This window comes from Mesoplodon bidens (genome assembly GCF_964165515.1).
Source record: "Mesoplodon bidens genome assembly, chromosome: 3".
NCBI lineage: Eukaryota > Metazoa > Chordata > Mammalia > Artiodactyla > Ziphiidae > Mesoplodon > Mesoplodon bidens.
Window position 1 is genome coordinate 15,108,573 of NC_138178.1, and position 27,218 is coordinate 15,135,790.

The following is a 27,218-nucleotide window of genomic DNA, read 5'->3' on the forward strand; positions in this document are numbered from 1 at the left end:
GCATCACTGTTCCTGCACCCGGGGAAAAGGGTTTCTACACCGTGACCATGGGACACTTTCTCGGTAACCATCTTACTTTCCCTCATCCTTCATCTCTTCTTTTGCAGAAGAAAATGGTATTCAGGTCATTTGAGTGTGAAGACAAATTTACTGCCGTACAAAGAATCCCAGTGGACAAGCTATAATCACATACCCCGCGTCACTACTCATTTGAATGTGGAAACAGCCAACAAAAACATCAGGCTTTTGTTGGTAATCTAGTTCTAGTCCTTGTCACATTCTATTTTACTTACAGTCCTAGCCACAAGTGAATCTTGGTTTTCTTGGTCAAAAAGGAACCCTCAGTTAAATACTATTCTCCCTGCATCCAGAAAATTTTACTTCAAATCAATGAATGCTTTATGAACATCAACAAAAGATCCAGCACTGTTTCATCCCTCATGGAGGCTGTAATCTGAGTTACATTTCCCTAGACTGGGTCTTTTGAAATAGTCTGGTCATTTCTTGGCAATATGGTTTGGAGTGATATCCATGGAGTTTCACTTGCCAAACCCTGCTTTAAATAGAGAGGCCCTTTCACTTATTCTAGAAGAGAATCTACCATATATTTCTCACGTGGCCTTGTAGGAATGGAGACACAGGATAATGATTTCAGACTACACAGGTTGTTAGTGGTAACATGAGCTTCTAGTCAAGAGAGATACTTGGTTGAGAGAAAGGGCAAATTTGCCCGTAAGGGAGAAGAGGGCCCACCGAGATTGAAACAGAGCCAGGTGAACAAGGGTTTTGTGTGCATGTGCTGAAAAGGGCACAGTTAAGGCAGAGAGAATTGGGGAATCTCATTTCAGCTGCCCCATAATCTTGGGTTCACGGTCGCATCTCCTTTCCAGTTTTCATAATGTCTGATCCTCTTTTTTTTTCTTTCGAGAGCGCCGAGCAGCTTGCAGGATCTTAGTTCCCCGACCAGGGATTGAGCCTGTGCCCCTTGTAGTGGAAGCAAGAAATCCTAACCAGTCGACCACCAGGCAATTCCCTTGATCCTCATTATTTCAAAAAGTCCATTATGCTTTGATTTCCTTCATTGTGTCTCATCCTTACCTTCCAGAACAATAATCTAAAGAACATATTTAAAGCTTAAGGCATTCACTGAAGCAAAAGGGAGTCTTGGCCAGTCCTCCAGGTAGCTGTTTAATTTTTATTGCCTCCATGAAAAAAAAATACTGGTTTTTGCTCAGAGAAATAAGTGTCTAAGTGTACAGTAAAAGGGGCTATCCAGCCACCGTTTATTTTCCCCCACGGAGGTAATTTTTATTTACAGTGATTAGGAATAATGTACACACATGTATGTGCGCACACACACACACACAAAACATACACACACAAACATACATTTATAAATCACTAAAATTTCTATTTATAGACTTTGAAAAATACCTATAGTTTATAGCAACCTTGCCTACACATAAAGATTTTTAAAACCACCACCTACAATGCCAAGTTCTTTGGTTTTTAATTTTGCAACTGCAGCCCAAAGGAAGACAATGATACATTGGTATGGAGGCTCCTGGGCAGATGGGAGATCACTGGTGGAAAGCACTGCTAGAAAAAGAAGGGACAAAGTGAGAAAATTAATGTTTGTCCCAGATTCTGCTTCTGTTATGCCAACCCGCTCCTTGCTTGGTTTCAGGGACTGTTTCAAAGTTGGAAATCATTTTCTCTTACCACGTTCTTTATTACCAACACTTAAAAAGTCAATAGACAATCAGGAGGAACAGTCTCACAGTCATTTACCCCTTACTCTAATTTGCATTCACAAGTGATCACCAGCTGGAAAAAAAAAAATTCCCTTTGAAGATGTTTAAACATTTTTCTTAAGGAGATAAAAACGTAGAGCTTTTTTTTCTTTTGTCCTTTTATGCAAATGATTTAAACACAGAAAATGTCAACCATTCTCCTTTTAATAACAAAGTAAGAAATGCACCTTTACAAAGCAAAATTAAAAAAAAAATCCTTGAAGTGGCAGTTATGATTGTTCAGTGACTAAACTGCCTGAATAAAGCATGTCATATACATTTGAAATATGCTCAGACCATAGCAAACCTATTCGATGAGGCAAAATAACATTTTAACCGTCATGGCAAAAGTGATTTTGATTTCTATTTAAGTTCTTTGTGGACCAGTAAGTAATTGAACTGCAGCTGCTTTCTTTCTAAAGTCTTCTGCCTAAATAGAGCCACGTTGGATGGGCTGTTGACAGGGGCAAAGAAGGGGGGCTTCTGAATGTACTGATTATTTTATTTCCTTAGGTTTATGGTGGAAAATATTACTTTCCACAGAGTTTTTAAGGGACAGTGAAAATACAAAGATTTGTCTAAAATTTTTGTTTACCTTTAGAAGCTAATTTTTTTATCACTAGGTCCAATTAGTAACATGAGAAAAATTTCTAATGAATACTGATTATTTTGGCCTGGCACATTTCTGTATTTATTCATAAAGTTGTTTTCTTGCTCTTTGAATGGCACCTTCCCATTTGAATATGACATCCTTCTGTTCTGGTAAAGATTAATCCCATTCACTTGTAAAAATAATAAAGAGATATCTGACTCCTCAATGGACAGAGAAAGATGACAAGTCATTCTTTGTTCAGTTGGTATTTAAGAAAGAGAAAACTGATTGTTTATACTTGATTTTTAAGATAACAGATCACTCTACAACACTATTTACAACGAACAAATTAACTGTTTTGAGTTTCTTGGAAAGGTTTGTTAGTGTCCCCTGTAAACGTTTTCAAAAATGAAATTTTAAATCACCTTCTGCTCTATTGAGAGAACAAGTAAAGATCTGCATTCAAATATGAACACTGTGCAAAGCACTATAACCTAAGAAAATTGGACAGTATTATAACCTAAACTGTCCTTAGAGAAAAAAACCTGACAACCATAAATCATGACATTCATCTTTGAAAATTATAAAAATTTCCAGAATAGAATTCATGAAACCTTAAAAAGTTAGGCAGTGTTATATTTAAGTGGAAAATCCTATCACAAGACGAAATATTTTTAGTCTTGGAAGTATTTACCTAAAAGACTTCTTTAATAAAAGGTGCTGTGACTAAATGAAATGTTTAACTTAAACAGTAAGAAATTTGCTTTGCAAGTTTTCCTTTCAAATTCCTTTGGTGACAAGTGGGATCAGCACTGTGAATGCAAAATAATATAGATAGATAGATGATTGATAGAGATGTTGTCTAAAAGGTGAATGTTAGTGTTTTCCATAGCTTTGCTTTTTAAGCTAAAGATTGTGTAAATATATGAAGTTTACAAAAAGAGCTAGAAATTACTTGTAAAAGAGAAATAGTTTCAGCAGTATTTAATCCATTCATTCAATTCAGTGCCATGGATTCCACACTATTATTTCAATTTAATAGCTCAGGCTGTAAATACCATACAGAAAATAGCTCAAAACAACTGTTCCCAAGGGCTGCAAAGTTCAATTCTTCTCTTGTTTCTAGACAGATTCAGACATCTATGCATTGCTGGGACACGAACAGAAAGGTTTTCTTTCAGGGATACACAAAAAGAAAATTAAGGCAGTCTCTGTTCATTCCGAATGTTAGCCACCCCTTCTCAAAAGGACCTTTGACTATTTGATACCTTCCTTAATAGAGCACAGGGTGGCACATTAGCAAATTTATCACAAATGCAAAAGCAAAGAATATGAATATGCATATGCATGCTTTGTTATAAAGAGACCTTATCTACCTTAAAACTGCTTCAGAAATATAAGATAAGATAAAAGTCCCCTGAACACTTAGCAAAATATATTATACATCATTGCTCAAGAATAAAAGTATACTTTTTTCATACTGTAAGTTTAAATCATCAGGAATTTTTAAACACCTCCTATATATGTAATGGCCCACCTATGTGTAGACCTAATAATGTTTCCATAGAAGTCACAGTATTTGGCAAAGACACATGAGACATCTTTGACAAAGGTCCATAGAAACTTCTGGGTGCCACACAAAATTACAGATAATCATTGTTTATCAGAGTCCTAGTCTTAATTTTTCCAAAACATTGGTACTAAGTTGTAGAGTGCGCATTAATTTGTTAGATAAAATAAATGGCAAAGACTTGGTGGGATTTAGTGTACTCAGTTGGTGTTAGTATTTCTAAAATTAAGTAAGTTCACATCATAGGGGCTGGCAGATTCATTATGTGACAAATCTTCACGGGAATAAGGAGTGGCCCTGATACTTCTCCAGATGTAGTAATAAAAATCATATTATTGGCATGCCTGTACCAACTCAGACTTATTTAGTCTTTGAGCTACAATCACTTTATTATTCTGTTTATGATTCTGAAAATATCACATAAAAGACTAGTCCTTGGGCTTCCCTGGTGGCGCAGTGGTTGAGAGTCTGCCTGCCGACGCAGGGGACACGGGTTCGTGCCCCGGTCCGGGAAGATCCCACATGCCGCAGAGCGGCTGGGCCCGTGAGCCATGGCCCCTGAGCCTGCACGTCCGGAGCCTGTGCTCCGCAACGGGAGAGGCCACAACAGTGAGAGGCCCGCGTAGCGCAAAAAAAAAAAAAAAAGACTAGTCCTTAAGGCATAATCCATTAATATAGAACGGGACTGTCCAGTGAATGACCCCCAAAACTATCTCTCTGTTGCCCAGAAGCTAGATAGCTAAGAAGATAAGCTATGCACCTAGCAAGGAGAAGACTGAGACTGAAGTCAACATTCCATGGAATCTGGCACCCCAACCCAAGCGCTGGCACTTCCAAAACTGCCGGCAGGTCAGCCTGGGCTGCTTGGTGCTTGACCTTGGGTATGTATTTCCCCTGTTCAGTGCTTCTCTCAGACTTGTCCAATAAAGAGGAGAAGCAAACAGGACACAGCCCTGCGTGGACCACTGTCCACTGGGGGACACATCCATGAGCTGCCAGGAGAACAGAGGACTCGAGCACCTGCTGGCTTTTTTTGTTTTGTTTTCTTTTGGAAACAAAAGGGAAGCCTCTGCTGGCTTTTTTGCTCCTGAGTTCCAGCCCATCCTTCACCCTGAGCCCTTTCCTCAATGTGCAAAGACTGGAAGCATTCTGGACTAGCAAACAATTAGCCTGGTTCTTCAGCAGGATTTTAAAAAATCAATTAGATAAAGATCTAGACCTATTAACACTAAACAGTACTATAATTTTGATACTGAAAATAATAATTTTCATGGAAGTGTATTTTAAATGTCCTGTTGGAAGTTAGCCTGGGCAAAGAAGAAAAATAAGATTGCAAGATGATAAAGTAGAAATTCTACTGGTTAACCTGGCATTCCTTACATTAGAAGTTCCTTATCACTGCCCTAATTAATGCAAAGAAAGGCAGAGGACATGACGCAGTCCTCAAGAATGGCTAGGAAATTGATGTAGGAAAAACTCAATGCCAGATTCTTATAATTAATCTCAGGGTCCTGGTGAGGGGAGGACCTCTCTTTGTATCTGGAGAATGCAAGAATATCACTCTAAAATATAATTCTTGTTCTAAAAATAAATTATATGACTAACACACTTAATAATTTTACAATTGTAAATGTATTTATCATTCTGAAGACTATTTCCATGCTCTTACCATAAGTAAATTCAATTAACTAACAGTGAAGCATCATAGAGATAATTCAGTTATTCTTTATGGAACTCTTTGAAGTACAGTTATAGATCTTTTTTCATTTTGTTCCAATAAAGAGCTGACATGTCAAGCTAAGAATAACCTATAATTGAGCAAGATATATGATACTCTATTTTAATCCTCATTATCTTTTTAGAGGGTGAGCAATAATTGCAGATAATTTCTGCCTGATTTACTATTTTCAGTGGATTTTCTTCTTTGAAAACCAGAAGTCATCATCAATATTCTACAAGCAAATGAATGGCATTAAGTCATAAGTTTGAAACTATGTGTTTTTCCAATTTCCAAAACAAAAGAAGTTGAAACAGATTTTGTGGTCAGTTCACATACAATCTTTGGCAATACAGAGTTGAAGAGATGAGGCCAATTCCCAACCCATATGAGATGGGTGCTTGTCAAGGTTGTAGCAGGCCACTGCCAGGGAAGGAAATGACCAGGATCTGCAACTGACCCTCAGAATCAAGCAAGCACCAGAAGCTTGGGTCAAACGTCAGTCATCGTGGTTAATGTAATTTATCAATTAGAAATCTAAATATCCCTGCAATTCATATGCTCATCAATGGCATTCCTCTAACTGCTGTCTCATCTTAGCTCACAATAATCCTCATCTAAATTTATTTCATCTTTCCACCCCTTAGATTTGGGCTTTCGGATCCACTCCTCACTCATTTGGGGGGCACCAATACAATCTTGCCTTTCTCTATTTAAAATATTCAGTAGCTTCCAAGTTCCTTCCTCATAAATCCCAAACACCTTAACATAGCATTAGGAACTGAACATTTGTGTCTCTCCAAAATTCACATGTTGATACCTAACCCCCCAATGTGATGGTACTAGGAGGTGGGACCTTTAGAAAGTGATTAGCTTATGAGGGTAGAGCCTTCATCAGTGGGGTTAGTGTCCTTACAAATGAGATCCCTAGAGAGCTTTCTAGCTCCTTGAGCCATGGGAGGACACAGCAGAAAGACAGCCCCCTATGAACCAGAAAGTAGGGTCTCATCAGACACCAAATCTGCCAGCTCTTTGATTTTGGACTCCCAGCCTACAGAACTGTGAGAAGTAAATTTGTTGTTTAAGCCACCCAGTCTATGGTATTTTTGTTATAGCAGCCTGAACGGACTAAGACACATAAGGGAGTTTAAAAATCTTGCCCCGCTTACCAGTGCAAAACTCTCTGGCTAGAAATACCTTGATACCTGGCTACCTTCTAACTCTCTCTCCAAGACGTGGTTCAGATGACACCTTGTCTCTCTTCCTTAATCCTGGCTCTCTATAGAATAAGGGTCTTCCTCTGGGTGCTGATTAACTTATGCAGTATTTCTGCTCCTTTTTAATCCCATGTTCTCACAATGCTTTCCTTCTCATCTTTTGTGGAAAGCAATCTGACACTTACATGCATTTAGGAAATTTCAATTCATTTGAGTCAAATAAGTGTGTTTCCTCAGGATTATCTGAGTCTTCCCTTTGCACAGCTTTCTGATTCTGCAACCACAGATGGATGCCTCTGAAAGTTTAAGATTCCCCTAAGATGGAAATGCTTCATTAAAAAAATCTACACCAGCTTTTACATTCATAATAAATATACTAAAAGAACTGTTCAGTATCAGGTGGTACTTTTTTTCTTTTGAAAAATGTCACAAATCTGCATTATCACATTCTTCTCATCTGTAGGTACTGTCTTCCATGAGTTCACTGAGTAGAACAGTGGCCTGAAGAAAGAATCAGCACAGCAGTATTCTGCAAATTTTCATTATTTCTGTGAAATGGGATGATGTGTCTTATTACTACCCTATATTTATATTCAGTACTGTTATTGTCAGATCTCTGAAATTGAGAAAGCATATCTATGCTTGAGACACATGAGCGGTAGGATTTCATTATCTAAGAATGTTCTGATGTATTCTCTGTACTGCAAACATACCATGGAGATTATGCCCACATGGGACATTATGAAATTTGCCTTTGCTTTGTAAAATATCACAAAGTAACAGCATTCTCTTTTAGATTAAGGATTTTCCAGTGACTTCTTTCCTGTCAAATAGAATACCTAGTTATGAGCTGCAATAAAATATTAGAACACACACAATAACCTGTGTGCAGTAATTGGCAACTGATAGCTTTTTAAAGAAATATATTATAGAATTTGTGACAATATGATACAGATACAACTGGCAGTGTGCCGCAGCAGATGATCAAAAAAAAAGTTCTTACATACGCATTTAGTGGAAACACAGTGGATCTGTAGCTTTTAGCTACTTCTATTGCACATATTTGCTAACCATTTTCCACTGTACTTTCCTCAGATATGAACTTTAATGCGATCATAGGTGATACAATTGTTAGATATGTCTGCAATTTTTATTTGGTACAAGAATGAGAAATCCACAAGATATGTTGCTGGTAGGCACTGCAATTTAATCTAAGATTTTTCAGAAATCTATATCCTCAAAACTAATAGCTAAATCTGCTCTGTGCTCTAACTCCTTGCAATGCAAAGTGTGGCCTGTAGTTTAGCCACATCTGCATCACCGGAGAGGTGCTGGTCTAGCTCACAATGTCTGAGTCAGTTTGGATCACGGAGCTACACTTACATGATCCATAAACCTTATTTTTAATCTTCTCTTCTTCAAGTTATCCAGGTACTTCTGAATCGAAGCCAAAAAAATAAAAATCACACTTGACAATCCTTTTTAGAAACATTTTCATTGTCCCAGGAGAGGGAATATGAAGTTCCAAATACTGCATGTGAAAAAGTGGGAAAAACCCACACATTTCGTTCCATGTGTTAGAAAGGACTGATCTCTGTAAAGTGAAGAACTGTAAGTTACCGACAGCATTACACAGGAATAAGCTGAGGAAACTGAGCTTTATGAAGACCAATAATTCTCACCAAACACTGCTCAGTCCCTCTCCATCCCATAAGGCGCCCTTGACGTTGCAAGAGCTCCAGCCCAGAAAACGAAAGGGCAGCCAGCAGCGAGGTGGAGATTCACCTGCTGCTCATCCATGCACGTGTCCCTGGGGTCATGGAATTCACTGAAGGCTGCTCGAGCATGGCCAAGTCATGAATGGACTTCAGTCTAACCTGAAAGTCCCTGAAGCCCTTATATTCCCAAAGTAATTACAAAAAGCATGCTGGTGACTGCTTTTAATACCTACTAATCAGGGGAAGTACTCTTCTTTTGACTTGCCCAAGTGGTTATACGTCCACAGGAACAGAGGCGGTACAAGAATAAAGGTCTCATGTAAAATAAAATGCAGATCAACAGTGGCACTTGCCAAACGTTGAGTCCCCACTTATTCATCAGGAAATACAAACTGTTTCAAAACATCTTTATATCTTCACGAAAAGAATATGAAAAAAAGAAAACAAGGACAACAGCAATGAAACTTCAACTGGAAGATTCTTTAACTGGGATACTAAGTTTTACAATCCCTCCATTATCTGTTCTTGTGCAGAGCCAGAAAAAATACTGTCAAGTACCAAGTGAAGAAAACAACAGCTTTTGTTTATTTCAGAGAGAATTTGTGCCAAAAGAGTAATATGCTATTGTCTTTTGTTTTTGTCTTTGTTCAGTGAAAGTGGGATACAAAGTCTAGACAATGGCAGAAGTTGGGGAGAACATGCACAGGAATGCCATTCTGGGTGGTTTAAGTCTCACTGGGATACAAATTATTTTCATAGCCACTGCTACAATCAGGGCTCTCAGGCCAAATAATTCTGATTCCTGACATCGACTCTGGAAGCTTCTAAAAGGTAAATGCATAACACAGTCGTTCATGCTCATTGCTTGTATTAAGCAACATAAATCAAAACGCTATTCCTGAAACATAAGAAGGATCTTGTCACGATGCCCAGCACAGAGCAATCACTCAATAACCATTTGCTTCCTTTCTTTCTTATTTCCATTTAACTCAATCGGGCAAAAGTATTTTCCCCAAAAGAGATGCAACAGTTTTCAAAAATACTATTTCAAGGGCCAGGATAAATAAACTTTACAGAGAAGTTTCAGATGTAGGCTTTTGCTTCCAGAACTAGTGGTGGTGCCGAGGGGTGACTTATGGGACTTTAGATCCCCAATAACCTCCATCAATCCCCAGCACCCCATAAAAATCAACTCAAAATAAAAGCAGTCCTCTTGTTATGAAATCTAGCTTCAAGACGAGTCCCCTTTCAGCCAGATTGAAACCCTGAAGTTACTCTATCGATATTCAGGTGCTACAGTTATCCAAAATCATTACATAATCAAACAGCCATTTATTTTTCTTTATATTAGAGGAAGCAAAGCCAAGTAGTAAGGCTAAATCTTGAGAGCTGGGCAGTCCTGGGTTTGAATGCCAGCCCTTTACTCATTAATGAGAGACCTTAGGAAAAATACTCTACCTAAATCTGAAAGTACCCTCATGTTAATCACTGAGATTAGCCAGTGAAACTTGGGATGCAAATCTCAGCAGGCTGATGTAGGGACCAGACAAGATGATGACCATACAGCACCTGGCAGGTTTTAGCACCAAGTGAGTGCTCAGTGAATAGCTCCCTGCATCATTCTTCCTCCTTTTTACTGATTCAAAATCTCTGACATTACATGGTCTCCCTCTATTAAGGTAGAAAAAGAGAAAAACTGGCTGAATAACAAAATCATGGCTATACTAACAACTAGAATTGTATTGATATTTTGAGGAGTGTTAATATATCCCTGAGCAAAAGGATTTTCTATTGTACAAATGATTAGAAAAATTCAGCATCCTGCATGGAGATCACAGAGTTCTAGGAGTCTGTGTTCTCTCCCTTTAATCTCAATAGGTTACTAGTTCTGGGCAAAGAGGAAACATCTCTGCTTCTGTTCAGCTCTCCTTTCTTTATGCTGCACCCTGGCTAAAGAGCAGCCCAGGGAGGAATTGTGTTGCCTACCCTGAGTTGTTACCACGACACTGTTGCCAAAATAGCAGGTACTCTGCAGGAGTCAGAAAAGCCTCTTACAGATATTATATGACTTCTGCTCCTGGCACATCCTCTGTTGTCTGTTAAGGGCCTGACAGGGGCAGCCAGGGACCACCAGAGTCACAAACTAACTAAGGAGATGGAGAGGGGTGTTGAAAATCTTTGGGCTTTCACATAAACAGAATCCCAATGGCCTGTGCTTCAGTTCTGAAGATTCCTCTCGCCATGAGGGAACAGAATGATGCCTTGATACCATCCGCAGAACTATGTCATATCTGTTTCATGAAGCTGAGTTCTTTTCCTAAATAATGAGTATTTCAGGGCAGTAAAAAGAATGCTGCCTGGTTCTTTAAAATAGAAACCTGTTACCTGGGACATAGTAGGAACTAAACCTTCAGATTGAGAGAATATACAAACGGACAATGTCCAGACCATGGATAACGAGAGAACTCTGACCCCAACCTCTAGAGCAACCAGTCCAGGGAGCCAAAACACAATCCTGGCAGCAATCGGCCCAGAAGGGGCAGGACTTGATTAATAACTGATAGTTTCTCTATTTTTTGTCCCTATGCCCAACTCTGGACCAACCACAGAAAGCCATATATGTTCCCCAATCACATGAGATGCTTGGCTTCTGACTAGCCTACCTCCAGCTTCTCCATGCCAACAACCTCTAATCAGAGCACACCTGGAGCCTTCTCTTTTTTTTAACTGAAAAACTTTCCCACTCCCCTGCCTGCTTTTGAGTCTCTGCCAAAGGCAAGTGATAGAGGTTTACTCCCTTGCTACAACAAACTGAATAAATAGCTTCTGTTCTCATTTGAATGGTTTTTGCTTAGTTCCATAAGATTCACTTGTTTGTATCTGTTATATCTAGTATACTAACAAGATCATATTTTAGGATTTGCAATGCTAAGGACTATGGAAACTTAAGCAACGCAATACCACCCTTGAGGCCTCTGGGCAACCCCCAAATCTGCCTAGAATGTGCCTTCAGAAGCCTTCCCTACTCGCCAAACCCACCTCCAACCATCCTTCTCTTTCCAATTTGTGGCTCTAATTATACAAAGAATTATGTATAGTAATAGAGTGACCAACCATTAGTTTGCCCAGAACTGCCCCATTTTAAGCACTGAAAGTTCTACGTCCCAGGAAAGCCCTCAGTCCCAGGTAAACTGGGACAGTTGGTCACCATGCAAGACCCCTCATCACGCCATGCCGTTCTAAGACTCAGCCTTTGCAGGTGTAATTCGTTCTGCCAGCAACCTTCTCTTTTACCATCAACAAATTATCAACCTGGTGAGCTCCTCTCAATCTGCCGAGCCCGAGCCTAAATGCCCACTCCTAGGCCTCTTTGACAGCAGCCCATCCCCTAATCCCAAGCAGATGATCACCCCCTCCCCTATGCCACACTGGCCTGTATATACTTTTGTGCCTATCACATGGCATAGGGATGACTTGGTTATGGCGTTTAGACTTTCTGACCCTGTTACACAATCATCTCCTTGCAGGCAGGAGATGGACTGTATTTCCCTTTGTGTCTCCTCACTGACGTCATCACAGCAAGCCCATGTTTGTCTGTTTCCTGAGTAAGTGCATTTGTGGGTGATTAAATGGCTTAGCTATTATTTATTTTATTTATTTAACGTAATTATAATCACTTATTGAATTCCTGAATATTAACAAATTAATTATTGATTAATGAATTAAATTGATTCTCTACAAAAAAGTCCAAAAGTTCCAGATTGAGCTGAAGGGACAGCTTATAAATATTGATATATATGTGGAAGTTGGGTGCCTTGTAAGAAATACACTTATTAATCCATTTCAATTACCCAGATTATTGACCTACCTCAATCTGGGTGGTGTTGTCCTGCCCGTCATCCAGGAGCAGGTCCGTGAAGCCTCTGGGCTCTGGGGAGTCTTGGCCCAGGCTGGCTCGGTTTGAGTCTACCGCCTTGAGAGAATCCAAGTGCCTTTTCCACCGGTGGCTGAATGCATGGGAATCCACCTCCACCTCCTCTTCTGTTGGTGGGAAGGCCTGAGCAACCTGATAGTGGCAATCTGTTTGAAAAAAAAAATAATGATTTACCACCTGTTATGCATCATTTGCATGCTTTCTAATAGAGAAGAAAAATATTCTGCTCGTCATAAGAAGAGGAAACTAACTCATAACAATGAAATCTGTTTAACTGTCATATTTTTGAGTTGGTATGAATATCTCTGAGTAGAATGCAATTTTAGGACACACCATGATAAGTCGTGACAATGGTTAATGGGCAGATCCAGCAGAGTCCCTAAAACAGGTGCAGCCCTAAAGTAATGCACTTTTATTCCCTTCCTTGCCCGCCCTCCACACACACCCTTCATAAACATTCTCTAGTTGTTCTGAGAAAACAAACTACAATCCAAACAAAAGAATGAAACTAAATGATTCCCAGCACATTTGAAAACACAAATCGGACATTAATAACTTGTGAGTTTATATTATTTCATGTGAATTATGCTGGGCAGCAGAGAGAAAACAGAGCATTTGAATGGGTTAAATAATACATGGAATGACCTTTGTGCAAACGTGCTAACCTGCTTTGTAGCTCACAAGTCAGACTTGGTTCATTGCCGAACTCATTTAATAAGCCACGGCCTCGGGAGGCATCACAAACGCTCTTGTTCATTTGAGCTGTTCTCACCTTGGAATCTTGTCAGGGTGGTAAAGGATGACAGTGATAGGCACTTAGAGAAATGGATGGGAAGGCAAGGAGATCAAATCACAAAGGTATTTTAAAGCCATCTGCAGGGACTGGCCTTGCTGACCCAGCTCATTCTGCTACTACAGGAGGCAAAATTAGATTTAATCATTACTCCTAGTCTTTCATTTCAGTGGGTCAGCAGGGGAAGGTGTTCCACAAGTATGGGAAATTCAGTGTCTGACCAAGAACAGTTCTCCTCTAGGCAACTATTACCAAAAGATACGAATTGACAGGCTTTAAAACTGGCAGGATATGGGTTCAAAAAGGGCTAAGAGAGCAGTGATTTAATTACAGCTGTGAGGTTCCCATCAATACAAGAACCTTTCAAGAAACAAAAATGTATTTAATGAAGCTTATAATACCATTAAATCAGTTACTGAGAACTCCAATAACCAAGTTAAGGCTTCCACTACTAATCACATGCAAATGGTCTAAAATATCTCCCTTTGAACTCAGAAAGATGCTAATCATTCTTCTAGAGGGGTTATTCTTTGATTTCACTGTGAATTTAAATGATCTGCCACTGCCTAAAGCCTTATTGGATACAGGCTAGAGTGATGCACTACCACAGTGTTGGCAATCTAGACTTTTCCATGGGCTTGTAGAATATTAGAGCTTAAAAGAGTCATGGAGATGGAAATGGCCAAAAATTCCACAGAAAGGAACCCTAGAGCCAGAAAATGTAGCACTGTGCTCAATTCACAGAATAGCTAGTTGTAAGGCTAGGAAAAAACTCAGGTACATAGACGGTTGATCATGGTCCCCTCCCACCTTCCACACAGTAAATGTTCAATATGTATGTCTAATGAGTATTTTACAGAAAATGTTTCTTTTTTGTTTGTTTGTTTGTTATAAATTTATTTAGTTTTGGCTGCATTGGGTCTTCATTGCGGTGCACGGGCTTCTCATTGCGATGGCTTCTCTTGTTGCAGAACACGGGCTCTAGGCATGCGGGCTTCAGTAGCTGTGGCATGCGAGCTCAATAGTTGTGGCTCTGGGGTGCAGGCTCAGTAGTTGTGGTGCATGGGCTTAGTTGCTCTGCAGCATGTGGGATCTTCCCAGACCAGTGCTCAAACTCGTGTCCCTTGCATTGGCTGGCAGATTCTTAACCACTGCACCACCAGGGAAGGCACGAAAAATTTTCTTTTTTAAGGTGTTGTCCCCACTGGACATTGAATAATGCTCAATAAATGTTTGTTGACTATCCGAATGAATGAATAAATTGTAGACAGTCTCTTTGGAGCAAAAATGATAAGACCATGCACAATTAAGTATGGAAGAAATACTGTACGAGGATTCAGGAGACCTGGGGTAGAATTCTTTCTGTTAGGTTTGCTGAATAGGGAATATTGCATAATTTACAAAACTGTCTGTGCTTTAGTTACCCTATATTTCAAATGGAAATGAAAATATCTTACCTGCAAAAGCAGACAGCTTTTCCTGAGTATGTGCCAGGCTCTAAGACTTATGATTCTAGGCAAAGCTACATAAAGCAATTTTATTTGCTTTATTTAGATATCCTGCCTCATTACCAAAAATATATGAGGCAGCTTACAACAAAAGTACGCAATAAGGTTTTATAACAACCAGATAAGGCCTTGTAGCACAACACTCAGATTAAACTTTAGAGCTGTGCATTCACCTTGCACTAGGGGTGGTGGCTATCTGAATACAAACAATCATGTAGGAACAACTGAAAATCTATAGAATCCTTACTAGAATGTCAGTGCAGATAAGAAAGATAGCAAATATCATGTAGTCAATGGATTAAACAGTTTTAATAAAAATATTAAAAAAAAAATCACAGAAAGGGAAAGTCGCCAGCCAGAGGTTTCTCAGTTCTTTATAATGTAAATCAGAAGAAAAAAACCCCGAAATCTCCAAAGAAGTAGTCTTTATTAAAATCTTCAAAACAGAATTTCAACGCAACTGTTGGTTTCTTTAAAATAGATGTTATCATTGGATATTAATTGCCTGATATTAATTTTACCATTATCCTTTTAGATTTTTATAACACAGGGCAAAACATAGTACTTTTCATGACGCCTGTTAGGCCAGTAACATAACACTAGCCCCTGTGGTCCTGGCACAGAGCACAGAGTAGACGAAGTAACTAACACTGGAAGGGCTGTCTGCAGAGGAAGTCTAGTTCTCATCTTTGATTGTCCTTTCTCATTTTCTCCCTGCCTTCTTACCCTAAGAAGGAGCTTCAAAACTTAGGGAAGAAGGCTTCCCTGGTGGCGCAGTGGTTGCGAGTCCGCCTGCCGATGCAGGGGACACGGGTTCGTGCCCCGGTCTGGGAGGATCCCACATGCCGCGGAGCGGCTGGGCCCGTGAGCTATGGCCGCTGAGCCTGCGCGTCCAGAGCCTGTGCTCCGCGGCGAGAGAGACCGCAGCAGTGAGAGGCCCGCGTACGGCAAAAAAAAAAAAAAAAAAAAAAAAAACTTAGGGAAGATAAAGTCCATATTCCCCACTGCTAAATTAATTAAACAAGGAAGCTCTCAGACTGAGGTGGCTCTAATACCTTAGCAGCCTACGTAAGCAAACCCAAACCTGAGCCTCAAGGTTAAGAAATCAAAACCTAAGGACAACCAGTCACAAACTTACAACTAGACTTTTCTGAATCAGGCAAACACTTAAGCTACAGCCAATCAAATAATTTCCTTGTTTTCTTCCGCATTTTCTCCATAAGATCTCTCCCCTCATTGGGGTTCTTGGAGTGCTCCTAACCACTTCTGGTTTGTGCTGCCCCACTGAAATTGATTTTCAGTCAGATCAACTCTTAAAATGTTGAATATGCCTCCGTTTACCTTTTAACACCACTTAAGTTGAAATTTCGGAAGTCTGATTAGTGTGTCAAACTCTTGTTTTTGTGATGAACATTCCAACTCATTTTTAGCTAGATTACTGGGGAAGGTGAATTTAACAGACAGGTAGGCCTCCCGTATAAAACAAGCATAAAGGCTTCCTCTAGCATTTACAAGGGTAGGTCCCCAGACAGCTGTGGGTTTTGGTGTTTGTTTTTCCCTTTTCAGCAGTGTTTTATGATTTTTTTTTTTTGCTTGCTTTACTGTTGTATTCATTGCTATTATAGCCGTTGATTAGTTTGCCTCCATGATGGACATGCTTGCTCCTTCTAGAATTTACTACAGTAAACTTTGTAAACTGATTACTCAATCACTTGCTGGCTCTGAGTGTAAAGAGTAAACAAAATCTAAGGAAGGAACTGAGGGTTTTCCAATGTGAAAATTTGTGAGCTTTAGTGCCTAGCCTCTGTGAATTTTCTTTGGGTTGCTATTTTATACCTAATTCTTTTTCTCTGGTTAGGTTATGAATAAGCAAGACTACCCAATCATGCATAGAGGAAACATTCCTATTTGCTCATAATTCAGTAGTACATGGCTCATCAAGACTAAAGTATGAAATTGGCTTAGATTTTTAACCCATTTCAGAATGATTTTTAGAGAAGATAAAAGAAGTCAAAAATGGATGTTTCCAGAAATAAAGACTGAGAAAAACTGGCAAAACCACAGCCTTGTTATCTACATTGTAAATTACTCCTATGCACTTCATGGGCTTTCTAACTCATAAAAATATTTCAAATTATCCTTTAAGTCACCACAAAAACAAATCATTCAGAAGAAAGATGAAGGGATGTATGTAATATAATTTTTCCCTTCCTAGCTGTAGTGAAAACAAAAGCAATAGGAGGGAGCTTTGAAGAGTCTGGTTGAACAGATTGTCTGCTTTCTGTCCACTGTATGTTAATTAAACCACTGATGGAAAACCTTCAAAGATAATTTTCGCCAACATATTTTGCTATAGTTGTTAATCACATAGCTCATGGAAACATTAAATACATCTAAGGACTTCCATTTGGATATAAGGAGAGAAAGCAAAAAGACATATTTTTGTATATTTAATATATAAATTGACCTTAACACATTCTTGAGATACTTTATTTGATAAAAATAGCAGATAAAGTATTATTGAAGAAGGTATTTCATTACATTTCAAATAGACCATCATTATGAAACCCAATAATGTCTAGTTAATCTGAGAGTAAAATAAGAAACTCATGTACATCTTCATATTATTCTTTGCAAACCCTGCAAGTCTCTTTTGTGCTATCATCTACTATAAAATAAAATCATTTAAAATAAAAACAAAAGGGAAGAATGCTGTTCTGGGTTGGATGTGTTTATATTTGTGTCTTATCCTAATGATTTTATTGAAATAGCTTACATTTAGCTAATAGTTGAATGCATCTTTAACTGTATTTCTTGAGTCTTGCATACAAACTGTACATAAAATATATGTTGAATGACCAAGGAGTAACCGCATAAATTGACATGCATCTTGTGTAATGAGGATCCATCATGACTGCACCTTTTGACGTGCACTTTGGTCTGCACTTCACAAATGAACCAAATCATTCTTGTGGATCCTCTGCAAAAATGTTAAGATTTTTTACTGCAAACAGATTTACTGGCTAGATTCATCTGACAATAGATAAAATTATTCAGCTAAGGTAGACTGCCATATGGCTTCACGTCTCAGTTTATTACGGAAATGAAGAGGAAATTCCATACAAATGGTTATATTCTTGGTTCTGTCCAATAATGAACTGTCTATGTAGTGGACTTGGAGGTTTTGACTAATAGCATTACGGAGTAAGATAGCTACAGAAGAGAAAGCAGACAGAATGTTTTGTCGAGAGACATTAAAGGGTTTGAGTGGGACCTGGACATCATTTTCTTGTTAAGCTTCCCACATGATTCTTTGTGTCCCCCTGGTTGAGGACCACTGCCCCGTGCTCTAGCCCTACCACAGGTCATGTCTTCATCACCTCTTGCCTCCTACCTGGTGTTACTTTCTTCAAACTCTACCTTCTCCAACCTTTTCTCCATCTGCTATCAGAGATACCTTTCAGATTTATTTCACTTCTTTCTTCTGATTAAAACCTCTAAGGCTCCTTATCACCGAACAAAGCTATAAAACACCTCATGCTCTTGTTCTAACCACTCTTCCCCGTCTCTGCCTCCCCCATCATGCTCTATGCTCCCACCACACAGGATTTCTCAATCATCTCTTTACCTGCAGTGAATACCTTTGCATGGCGGAAAGCCCTTCCTCACTCCAGGGCTTTGGGAAATCTCACAACTCCTTCAAGATCCAGTTCAAATATTGTCTTGGTAAATGGAGTCTCCCTTGACTCCTCCAGGCAGGGCTAATTGAGTTTTCTTCTGTAATCCAATAACTCTTTTCACCTGACTCTTTAAACACTCTTCCAACTAGCCCCACTTCGGTGTGAGATTGTGCAGAAAAGAGTTAACACAGCAGGCCTGAGACTGCTATCCTTAGAAAATCTTGTTTGCAAGGTTGGCCCTTGGCTGGTGCCTGGGAACTAAGATTTGGGGAGGGTTCCCACCATCCCCTAACAGATAAGAGTGGCTCACTGTGGCTATACTGCCTGGGCAAACAATACTGTTTATGCTGACAACCTGCCTTCCTTTTGGGAGTCTGGAATTTTGGTACACGGTAGATAGAAGGTGGTTATGTGAACAGTTCCCAGTAAAAACCTTGGGCACTGAGTTTCTAATGAACTTCCCTGGTTGACAGTATTTCTCATGTGTTGTCACAACTGGTTGCTGGTGGAAGTAAATGCCTCCTCTGTGCTCCCACTGGAGAGCGCTCTTGGAAACCTGCCCTGCTTTCCCCAGACATTAAAAATGCCCCAAGTGCCTTTTCCTTTTATGAATTTTGCTTTGTATCCTTTTGCTGTAACAAATCACAGCTGAGTCTTATGATTCCTCCTATCATATGACCAAACCTGAGGGTGGCCGTGGAGACTCCTGACACAGAGATGTTTCAGAACAGGACTTCTATCTTATTTATATTTTTTGTCCCATCAGTACAAACATGGATATTGACATATAATAAATATCCAAAGTTTTCTGAAAAGCACATGAATGAACAAGTAAACAGATGACAGGCCAGGTTGCTGCTCATCTGAGACAGCATCTTAAAGGATTATGTACGCGGTCTGTTGTCCAACTTCTTAAGATTTTAACCATGTTTCTTGCTCAGTCAGATAAAAGGATGGAAGAAGGCAAAAACTATGGGAAAACAAATCTATAACAGCTTCTCCTTATCGGATATGAGTTTGACTCAACAAGAGCTCACTGGCCAGCTGGGTGATGTTCAACAACACTCGTGGTTGCAGTTCTTTCTGGTTCACAAACTCAGTAAGAAACAGAACACATGTCTTTGAAGAATGTGGGCATGGCCAGTGAGATTGAAAAGCTATGAAGTAGTTGAAACAAGGACATTTTAAGTGAAAAGTAGAAAACAAGTGGAGGACTACTCTAGAAGTTTGAAGCATAAGAGGCCAGTCTCTGAGGCACAGAGCAGGAGAACCATAAAGGCCTAAGGCCAAGATGTAAGTGGCCTGCATACCCCTTACTCTCCGCCCTTCCCCTTCTCTGACTTCTGCTGAGTCATTGCAGGGTTCTTGGTCACTGTACAGTGTTTTTCTGGTGAAGAACATTAGCCAGTTCAAGAAAAAATACACAGGAAATGAAAGGGAATGGGAAAATGTAACCAAACACTTAATCCAAAATATGAACAAAACCAGTTACATGTTAAAAATGTAATAGTTTTCTAATCTTACTATTAAATAAAATAATAAGCAGACATTTTAATTTTATATATAAAATGGTTAATTATCCTATGGAAAACATGATTAGCCTTATGAGCAAATGTTAATATTTAAGAAAATTTTAAGGTATTGTTGCATATTTACTAAAATATTAAAAATAAAGAGAAAGAATAAAACTGTGTTAACAGTTATAAAGCAGAAGTGTTCTATGCATTGCTTCTAATAATGGGTTAATAATAGTAATATTACTAATAATAACTAACCTTCATTTAGGGTTGGTAGAATGTCAGGCACTGTTCTAAACATTTGCAAACATTAATGTATTTGGCATGTATCAATACTATTATTAACCCCATTTTACATATGAGGAAATTGATGTATATGAGATGGTAAGTGATACACTAGGAAGGTAACCAGAGCTTGACCCATAGGCTTGGTTTTGACTATCATCTAATCTACCTATGATTAATCTTTCAGGGATCAAATTAGCAATGTGTCAGAAAGCCTAATGATACGACACAAAGAAACAATCTAAAAGAAAAATAAATAAGACAGAATGAGCTATTTAAAACAGCAAAAATATGTAAATAATCCAGCATGTGAAAATATCCCATCAAGTTGACTGCCAATGCGAGGAAACGAAACAAAGCCAATGTAAAAACATAGCAGAAAATAATAGCACATTAATATTGATTATATTTTTAAATTATATCTTGAAATGTTGGGAAGTACTTTAAAATAAATAATTAATATTGTTAATTGGGCATTTTCTATTAACTGCCTAGTAGAAATTTAAAAGAAAAACTGAATTCCTTCAAGTAGACTCAAGCATTTGTTTTACCATGACGACAATCTCCTGTTTTATAATAAAAGATGATTGTCAGAGAACTCAGGCCATCCACTGATTTTTCAGATAAATCTGTCAGATTTGGAGAATAAACTTATTTCCATGTTAGCCATAGTCTACAAATAATCTACAAACAGTGAAAATAGCATTTAATTAAATCTGAGAGTCTTTTAATAAGGTCCTTAGGATTTTCTGCAGAAAACATAGCATCATGAACCCAGAAAGCACATGGAATTTTTAGGTATGTGACCTCCTGCTGTGTGTGAAATAAGAGGGGACAGCTTTATATAGCTTTTATAGTCCCTCCCAGCTTATAAAAGTCTACCATCTACTTGCTAGCTAAATATCTTGTTAACATATTTTAGGCTATCTGGGATCATGTATTAAGTATTCTACATTTGTTTTCAGATTTACTATTTAATTTGTGAAAATCCATGTATCATGAACTTTAGAGTCTCCATAGCACAATAAAAATGTGAAACTATTTGGTAAAATACCTTAACATTTCTCTTTATCATTAGCCATCCTCAACTACCCTTGTTTCCTGTATTCAGAATGGTTGATTTTACAATAAGGGCTCTGCACTAAAAGCTAAGTCCAGTGCATGAAAAGTGTGACTCTGACAGCCAAGGGAAATGGAAAATTCTGTAAACAAGGACCAGTCATGACCAACAGCCTCTAAGGAAAATTTAGTCTTCTGAGCCAGAACAGGCCAGATGGAATCAATGGTTATAATGGTGCCCCATGTCAAAGATGATGGCCAAATGCCTAGGGCCCAAATCACTGAGGGCCTTCTATTAGATTATGGCTGCCAGATGTCTGATAGACTCAATCTCACTGTATATTGTCATGAGACCATATTCAGTTTGTGGGGTCAGATCCATAATGGCCCAATGTTGAGCCCAGGCTGACTTAGCCAATGACCACAGATGACAGACAACACATGTATTTCTATCAGATTATGTTGTGTAACTTTTATCTGATTTAAATCATATAAATCATACCATTATCAAAACAGCCCCAAATTTCTATAGGTTAAATGCCCTCCAGAGATTTGTGTGGAATTGGATAAGCAGCCAGTAACACCTGTAATTTCCTCATCACAAAATTATCTCTACCGTTTAATTTTTTAGAAGGTTATGGTCCTAAGGCCATAGCTGCATAGCCTCAGACAACTCAGTCAACTACTCTGGGCCTGTTTCTTTATGAGAAGATGACTTTAGTTAGTAGAAGACACATCACATTCTTAGAATCAAAACCAGAAGTATTTTTCTGAAATGTGATTCTGAAGCACAATCTAAACAAATTATCAGATTAACTGCATCCACCGTCCCTACTTTCCCCCCAAAATAATGAGCAATGCCTTTCACATAATCCAACAACTAAGGGATAAACACCTGGTTTGACAAGGTCTCTAGATCTGGGCTCAGCCCTATGGCCTGATCTGTTCCCATTATGACTAAACAGATAATATTAGCTGTTAACTGTTGAATATCATTCCTGGTTAAAGGTGAAAAATACAACCACAAACTCTGTATTTTTGGGCTTCCTGCTGTTGCCAGGGTTGATAATGCAGGGTTAACAAAATATAGGCTTAAGATGCTCAACTTTGAGCACCACACAAACACAAAGGAAAGCCATTAAAGAATGTTAAGCAGAAAATTAAAACAATCCAATTTCAGTTTTATATAAATTTAAAAGGCCAGCAGGAAAAATGTCAATAGCAATTAATACTATGTATATCTATTCAATTTTTTGATCTATAAAATGGCAATTGTATATAGTTTATCTTAATATATGCAAGTATATATCCTACATAATAAATTTTTTTAAAGATTAGCCCTCAAATATAAAAAATGAGCAAATGCCATAAATAGATAATTCATAGCAAAGAAAATATAGACACTAATAAATGTATTAAAACATTTAACATTTTAAGAAGTCAGAGGAATACAATAAATTACAATTCTTTCATATACTACATTCACACAGATTTATTGTAAAAATGTTCTTGTCAATATTTGATAGAGTAATTTCTTGAAGCTATTATTAGAGTATTGTACTCTCTAATATTGGTAGGGAGATTCCAATTTTAATCAAAATTTCATATGTGCATATTTTCAATCAGTAGTAAAAGTCTTCTAGGATTTGATACTGTGGAAATATTCTTAGATGTGCAAAAAGATTTATGAATAAGTATAAAAAACTGTATATAGTATTACTTGAATTGGGTAAAAGGAAAAACATACATATACACAAAATTTAAGAAGATAAAGAAATACATTATAGTATTACTAGTGGTTTTCTCTGTGTTATGCAAGTTGGAAGCAACCAGTTTTATTCGGTTTGTTCTTTTGACATATCTTTATTTTACACATTTTCTACAATGTGTTACTTCTATAGCAAAGGAAAAAAGCCCCAAGTCTCTACTGTTTGAAAGTCAAGTTCAAATAGTCTGACTTGGTGAAGACTTTCATCATCACCAATAGATAATTTTCCTAGGCAGAGTTATTTTAATGTGAACTCATAAAACTTTAATCAAACCCATTGCTGTGTTCTTCTCATTATAGTGTAATTATTGATTAAATGCCATTCCTTCACAAACTACCATGAACTTAGCCAGGGTAGGTGTCATGTCTTTATTCATCTTTGTGCTCCTTTTTGTTATTATAATAAATGTTCACTAAAACTGCCCAGGCTGTACAGTCTGTTTCCTTGAGCTACATCATGACAGAGTTGGGGTGGTGACATGGCGTTTTCCATCGTGGCTGCTCTTGCTTAAGACAATCTCATTTTTCGGCTTAAAATTCTTAGCCTTATATACTTATATATGTTGGGTTATTTCTTGAGAAAATTAGAAGCAGCCCTACCAATTTCTGTGCAACTTCCTATATTTTTTATCACCCTTTTCAGCAAGTAAAAGATCTGTGTTATAACATTCTAACTTCAAAGTCCTTTAAAATGTACACAGAGATTAATACAGCAAAACAAAGTGATTTTCCCCCAAGTTATTCTACTTCTTACATTTGATTCATACATTTAATACAATATGTCTTCACACGATCTTAGAACCACAAAGCAACGGGCAAAACTACTCAGCTTTGATATCTCCAAATAACTTTACAAAAAAAAGCTCTATGAAAAAAATCACAGGAAAGATGTATGTTTCTGAATATCAAAGGTATTGTGAAGCAAGGATTCATAAATAATATATTAGTTACAGCACAAAGCATATAATTCTTTAAACAAAACTGACACATTGTTATTTACATTTAAATAAGAAATACTTTATATACAAAGATGTGCTCACTTCATTAAGAAGCTCTTGAGTATTTACTAGCTGACAACTTGCATGATTCATTAACTTGCACAGTTCCCCTTAAGACTAACTCAAGATAGTATTAGGGGTGAAATACCTTGACACAGAAAAAAAATATTTCTTTACATAAAATCATTTGATTTTGAGTTTAAAAAAAAAGAAACAAACCATGTTCCAAATAGTTTCTTTCATAAGAACGGAAACTTCAAGTCAAAAATTGGGAAAACGGGGCTTCCCTAGTGGCGCAGTGGTTCAGAGTCCGCCTGCCGATGCAGGGGACACGGGTTCGTGCCCCGGTCCCGGAAGATCCCACATGCTGCGGAGTGGCTAGGCCCGTGAGCCATGGCCGCTGAGCCTGTGCGTCCGGAGCCTGTGCTCCACAACGGGAGAGGCCAAAACAGTGAGAGGCCCGCGTACCGAAAAAAAAAAAAAAAAAAAAAATTGGGAAAACGATGAGAAATAGAAAGTGGAATATCAGTGTAAATTTAGCTAAGAAATTTTGGTGTTTTTACAAACTGTATTGTACTTTTAATACTATATTTTACTCCACTGAATTTACAATATTTTTTTCACTTTTTTGGAAAAGAGAAATACTTAAATTTGCATATCAACTACCATTCAAATAGCAGTTTTAAAATAAAAGTTCCCAAGAATTTCTAAAATGTTATGAATATCTGAATTCTGTAGTTAATTTCTTAAATAACATTCCCTAATTAAACTGCCTGATTGCACACATTTATGCTGATTACACAATTTAACTAACATTGTAAATAAACCACAATCAACAAAATTACATTAAAAAAGAAATTAAGACAGTAAAAATTGTACTAAAGTTAGATTTTAATTTCTGTGATGTATTCCTGAAATGTACAAAATAACAGGTAAGGATTAAGCCACCAAAGTGAGATGGAAATCCAAAGTATCCTTTCAACCATGTATAGATTAGTAGAACTCTGAAACTTTTAGAATCCAATTGCTTCATTCTTCATTTATCCTTGAATTACCTTTGTATAAATTTTTTTTGTCAAAAAAACAAATTCCAGACAAATTGAAAAAGTCTCTGCTTTAAGTACTTATTACAATACACATTTATCAAAAACCTCCCTTCTATGAGTGTGCCTACATGGCCCGGAAAAATATCTGAATTTCATAAAATAATTAAAAATCCAGGACTTTCATTATTGGGCAACTGCAGCTTGCCAGGTTATTGCCAAAACTTATATTTTACATATTTACTAATGCTCTGGACAATACTAAGACAGGAATTCTTTCCATTATTTTACAAATAAGCAATATCTGAGGAACATGGATTTAAGATACTCCAGTTCAAAAAGCCTATACATGATGGACTTTACACATTTCCTTATAGTAAGCATCTCTCCATTTTATCAAAAAAAGCATTATCAATATAAAAGAGTGAATAACCTAAAGGTCTTTAAACATTTTAAATTTAAGTACAGTTGACCCTTGAACAAGGTGGGGGTCTAAAATCTGAGTATGACTTGGAGCCCTCCTTATCCACGGTTTCTCTGCAGCCACGCTTCCCCCTCTGCAGACACAACCAGCCTCAGATAGAGCAGTATGGTAGTATTTACTATCGAAAACAATCCACATGTAAGCGGACCCACGCAATTCAAACTCATGTTATTCAAATGTCAGTTGTATTATCTTTCTTCTAATATGAAAACTTTGAAAATTAAATCGTTAAAAAGAAAATAGGGGAAAAATGTAAATAGCCATTATTCTGTCCCAGGTGCAGGGGGCAGAGTTATCACCTTAGTGAATATCCTTTCTAGATATTTCTTTGAATGTCTGTACATGTCTGCATACAAAAAAGTAGATGTATGTATGTATGTGTGTGTGTGTTTGTATGTGTATAATTCATTTATTTCAGCACTACACAATAAATATCTTTCCATGTAATTGACTATATACTGCATTTAATAAACAAATAGTATATATCATAAACTAATTAATCATCAATTGTTGAACTTTTAAGTTGATTCTAGAGGCTAATTTTTTGTGAGAAGCCTCAACTCTTTTTCAGGAACAATTTATGAAAGAGGAATCTGTACTCTGTTGCACTCAAACTGCATCAGTCTACAAACTAACCAGCAGAACATGAAGATGTGTATCCCATATTTTCATCAATCACTTAATGGTGTCTTTCAAAAAATTTTTTTTACCTATTTGTTCAATAAAAAACGGACTCTCACTAGTTTAATTTACATTTTTGATTGCTAGTGAGTCAACATTTTTTTATGCTAGTCCCATTTCTTGTTTCTTATTTTGATTATCCTATTCAAACCCCTTTTGTGGGATAGGTAACTCATTTTTTAAATTTAAAGGATTGTTCGGCTTAATAAAAACTCTATTGGTAAACAATTTTCAGAAAATCATTTATTATGTAAATCTGCTGAAAACAATTTATTGAGTCAACACGTATTTCCCTAATATATGAGAGCATTATGTTGTTTAGTTGCCTTTGCACAGTTACAATGTAAGGAAAGATGCAAGGATTATGTTTGCAGATAAAACTCAACAAACATGGTTCTCTACGTCTTTATTTTCAGCATATACTACTACTGGGGAACATATTTCCTAAAAGTGGGGAGAATGCTTGTGCCCCTTCAGAAGACCCTTGTTCAAATATTTTATTGATTATCTCTCCAGCTGCTATGAAAAAACAGCTACCTCTGTCTGACTGTGACACTTCTGGAGAAACTGTCTCACATACAAAAAGAAGTACAGTTGACTTTTGAACAACACAGGTTTGAGCTGCATGGGTCTACTTATACATGCTAAATTCTTACAACAGTACTACAGGATCCAATGTGGTTGGTTGAATCTACAGATACAGAACTGCACATACCAAGGGGCTTCTGTAAAGTTACATGGGGATTGACTGGAGGCAGGTAGGGGGATGGGGGGATGCCCCTAACCCTTTGAGTTATTCACGAGTCAACTGTTTAACAGGCAAAGTCCTTATTGAAGTGCAAGTCAAATATTTTCTTTGAT

General features: G+C 37.7%; 1 protein-coding gene across 3 annotated transcripts in view; it reads right to left on the reverse strand.

The window, feature by feature from the left end:
• PLXDC2 (plexin domain containing 2) overlaps positions 1-27,218 on the reverse strand; it is a 409,788-nt gene that overhangs the window by 240,999 nt on the left and 141,571 nt on the right. For all 3 annotated transcript variants that reach the window (XM_081229343.1, XM_081229341.1, XM_081229342.1), the window contains exon 2: positions 12,476-12,687. In XM_081229343.1, the coding sequence (XP_081085469.1) occupies positions 12,476-12,687 (212 nt within the window). The remainder of the gene's footprint in view (positions 1-12,475; positions 12,688-27,218) is intronic.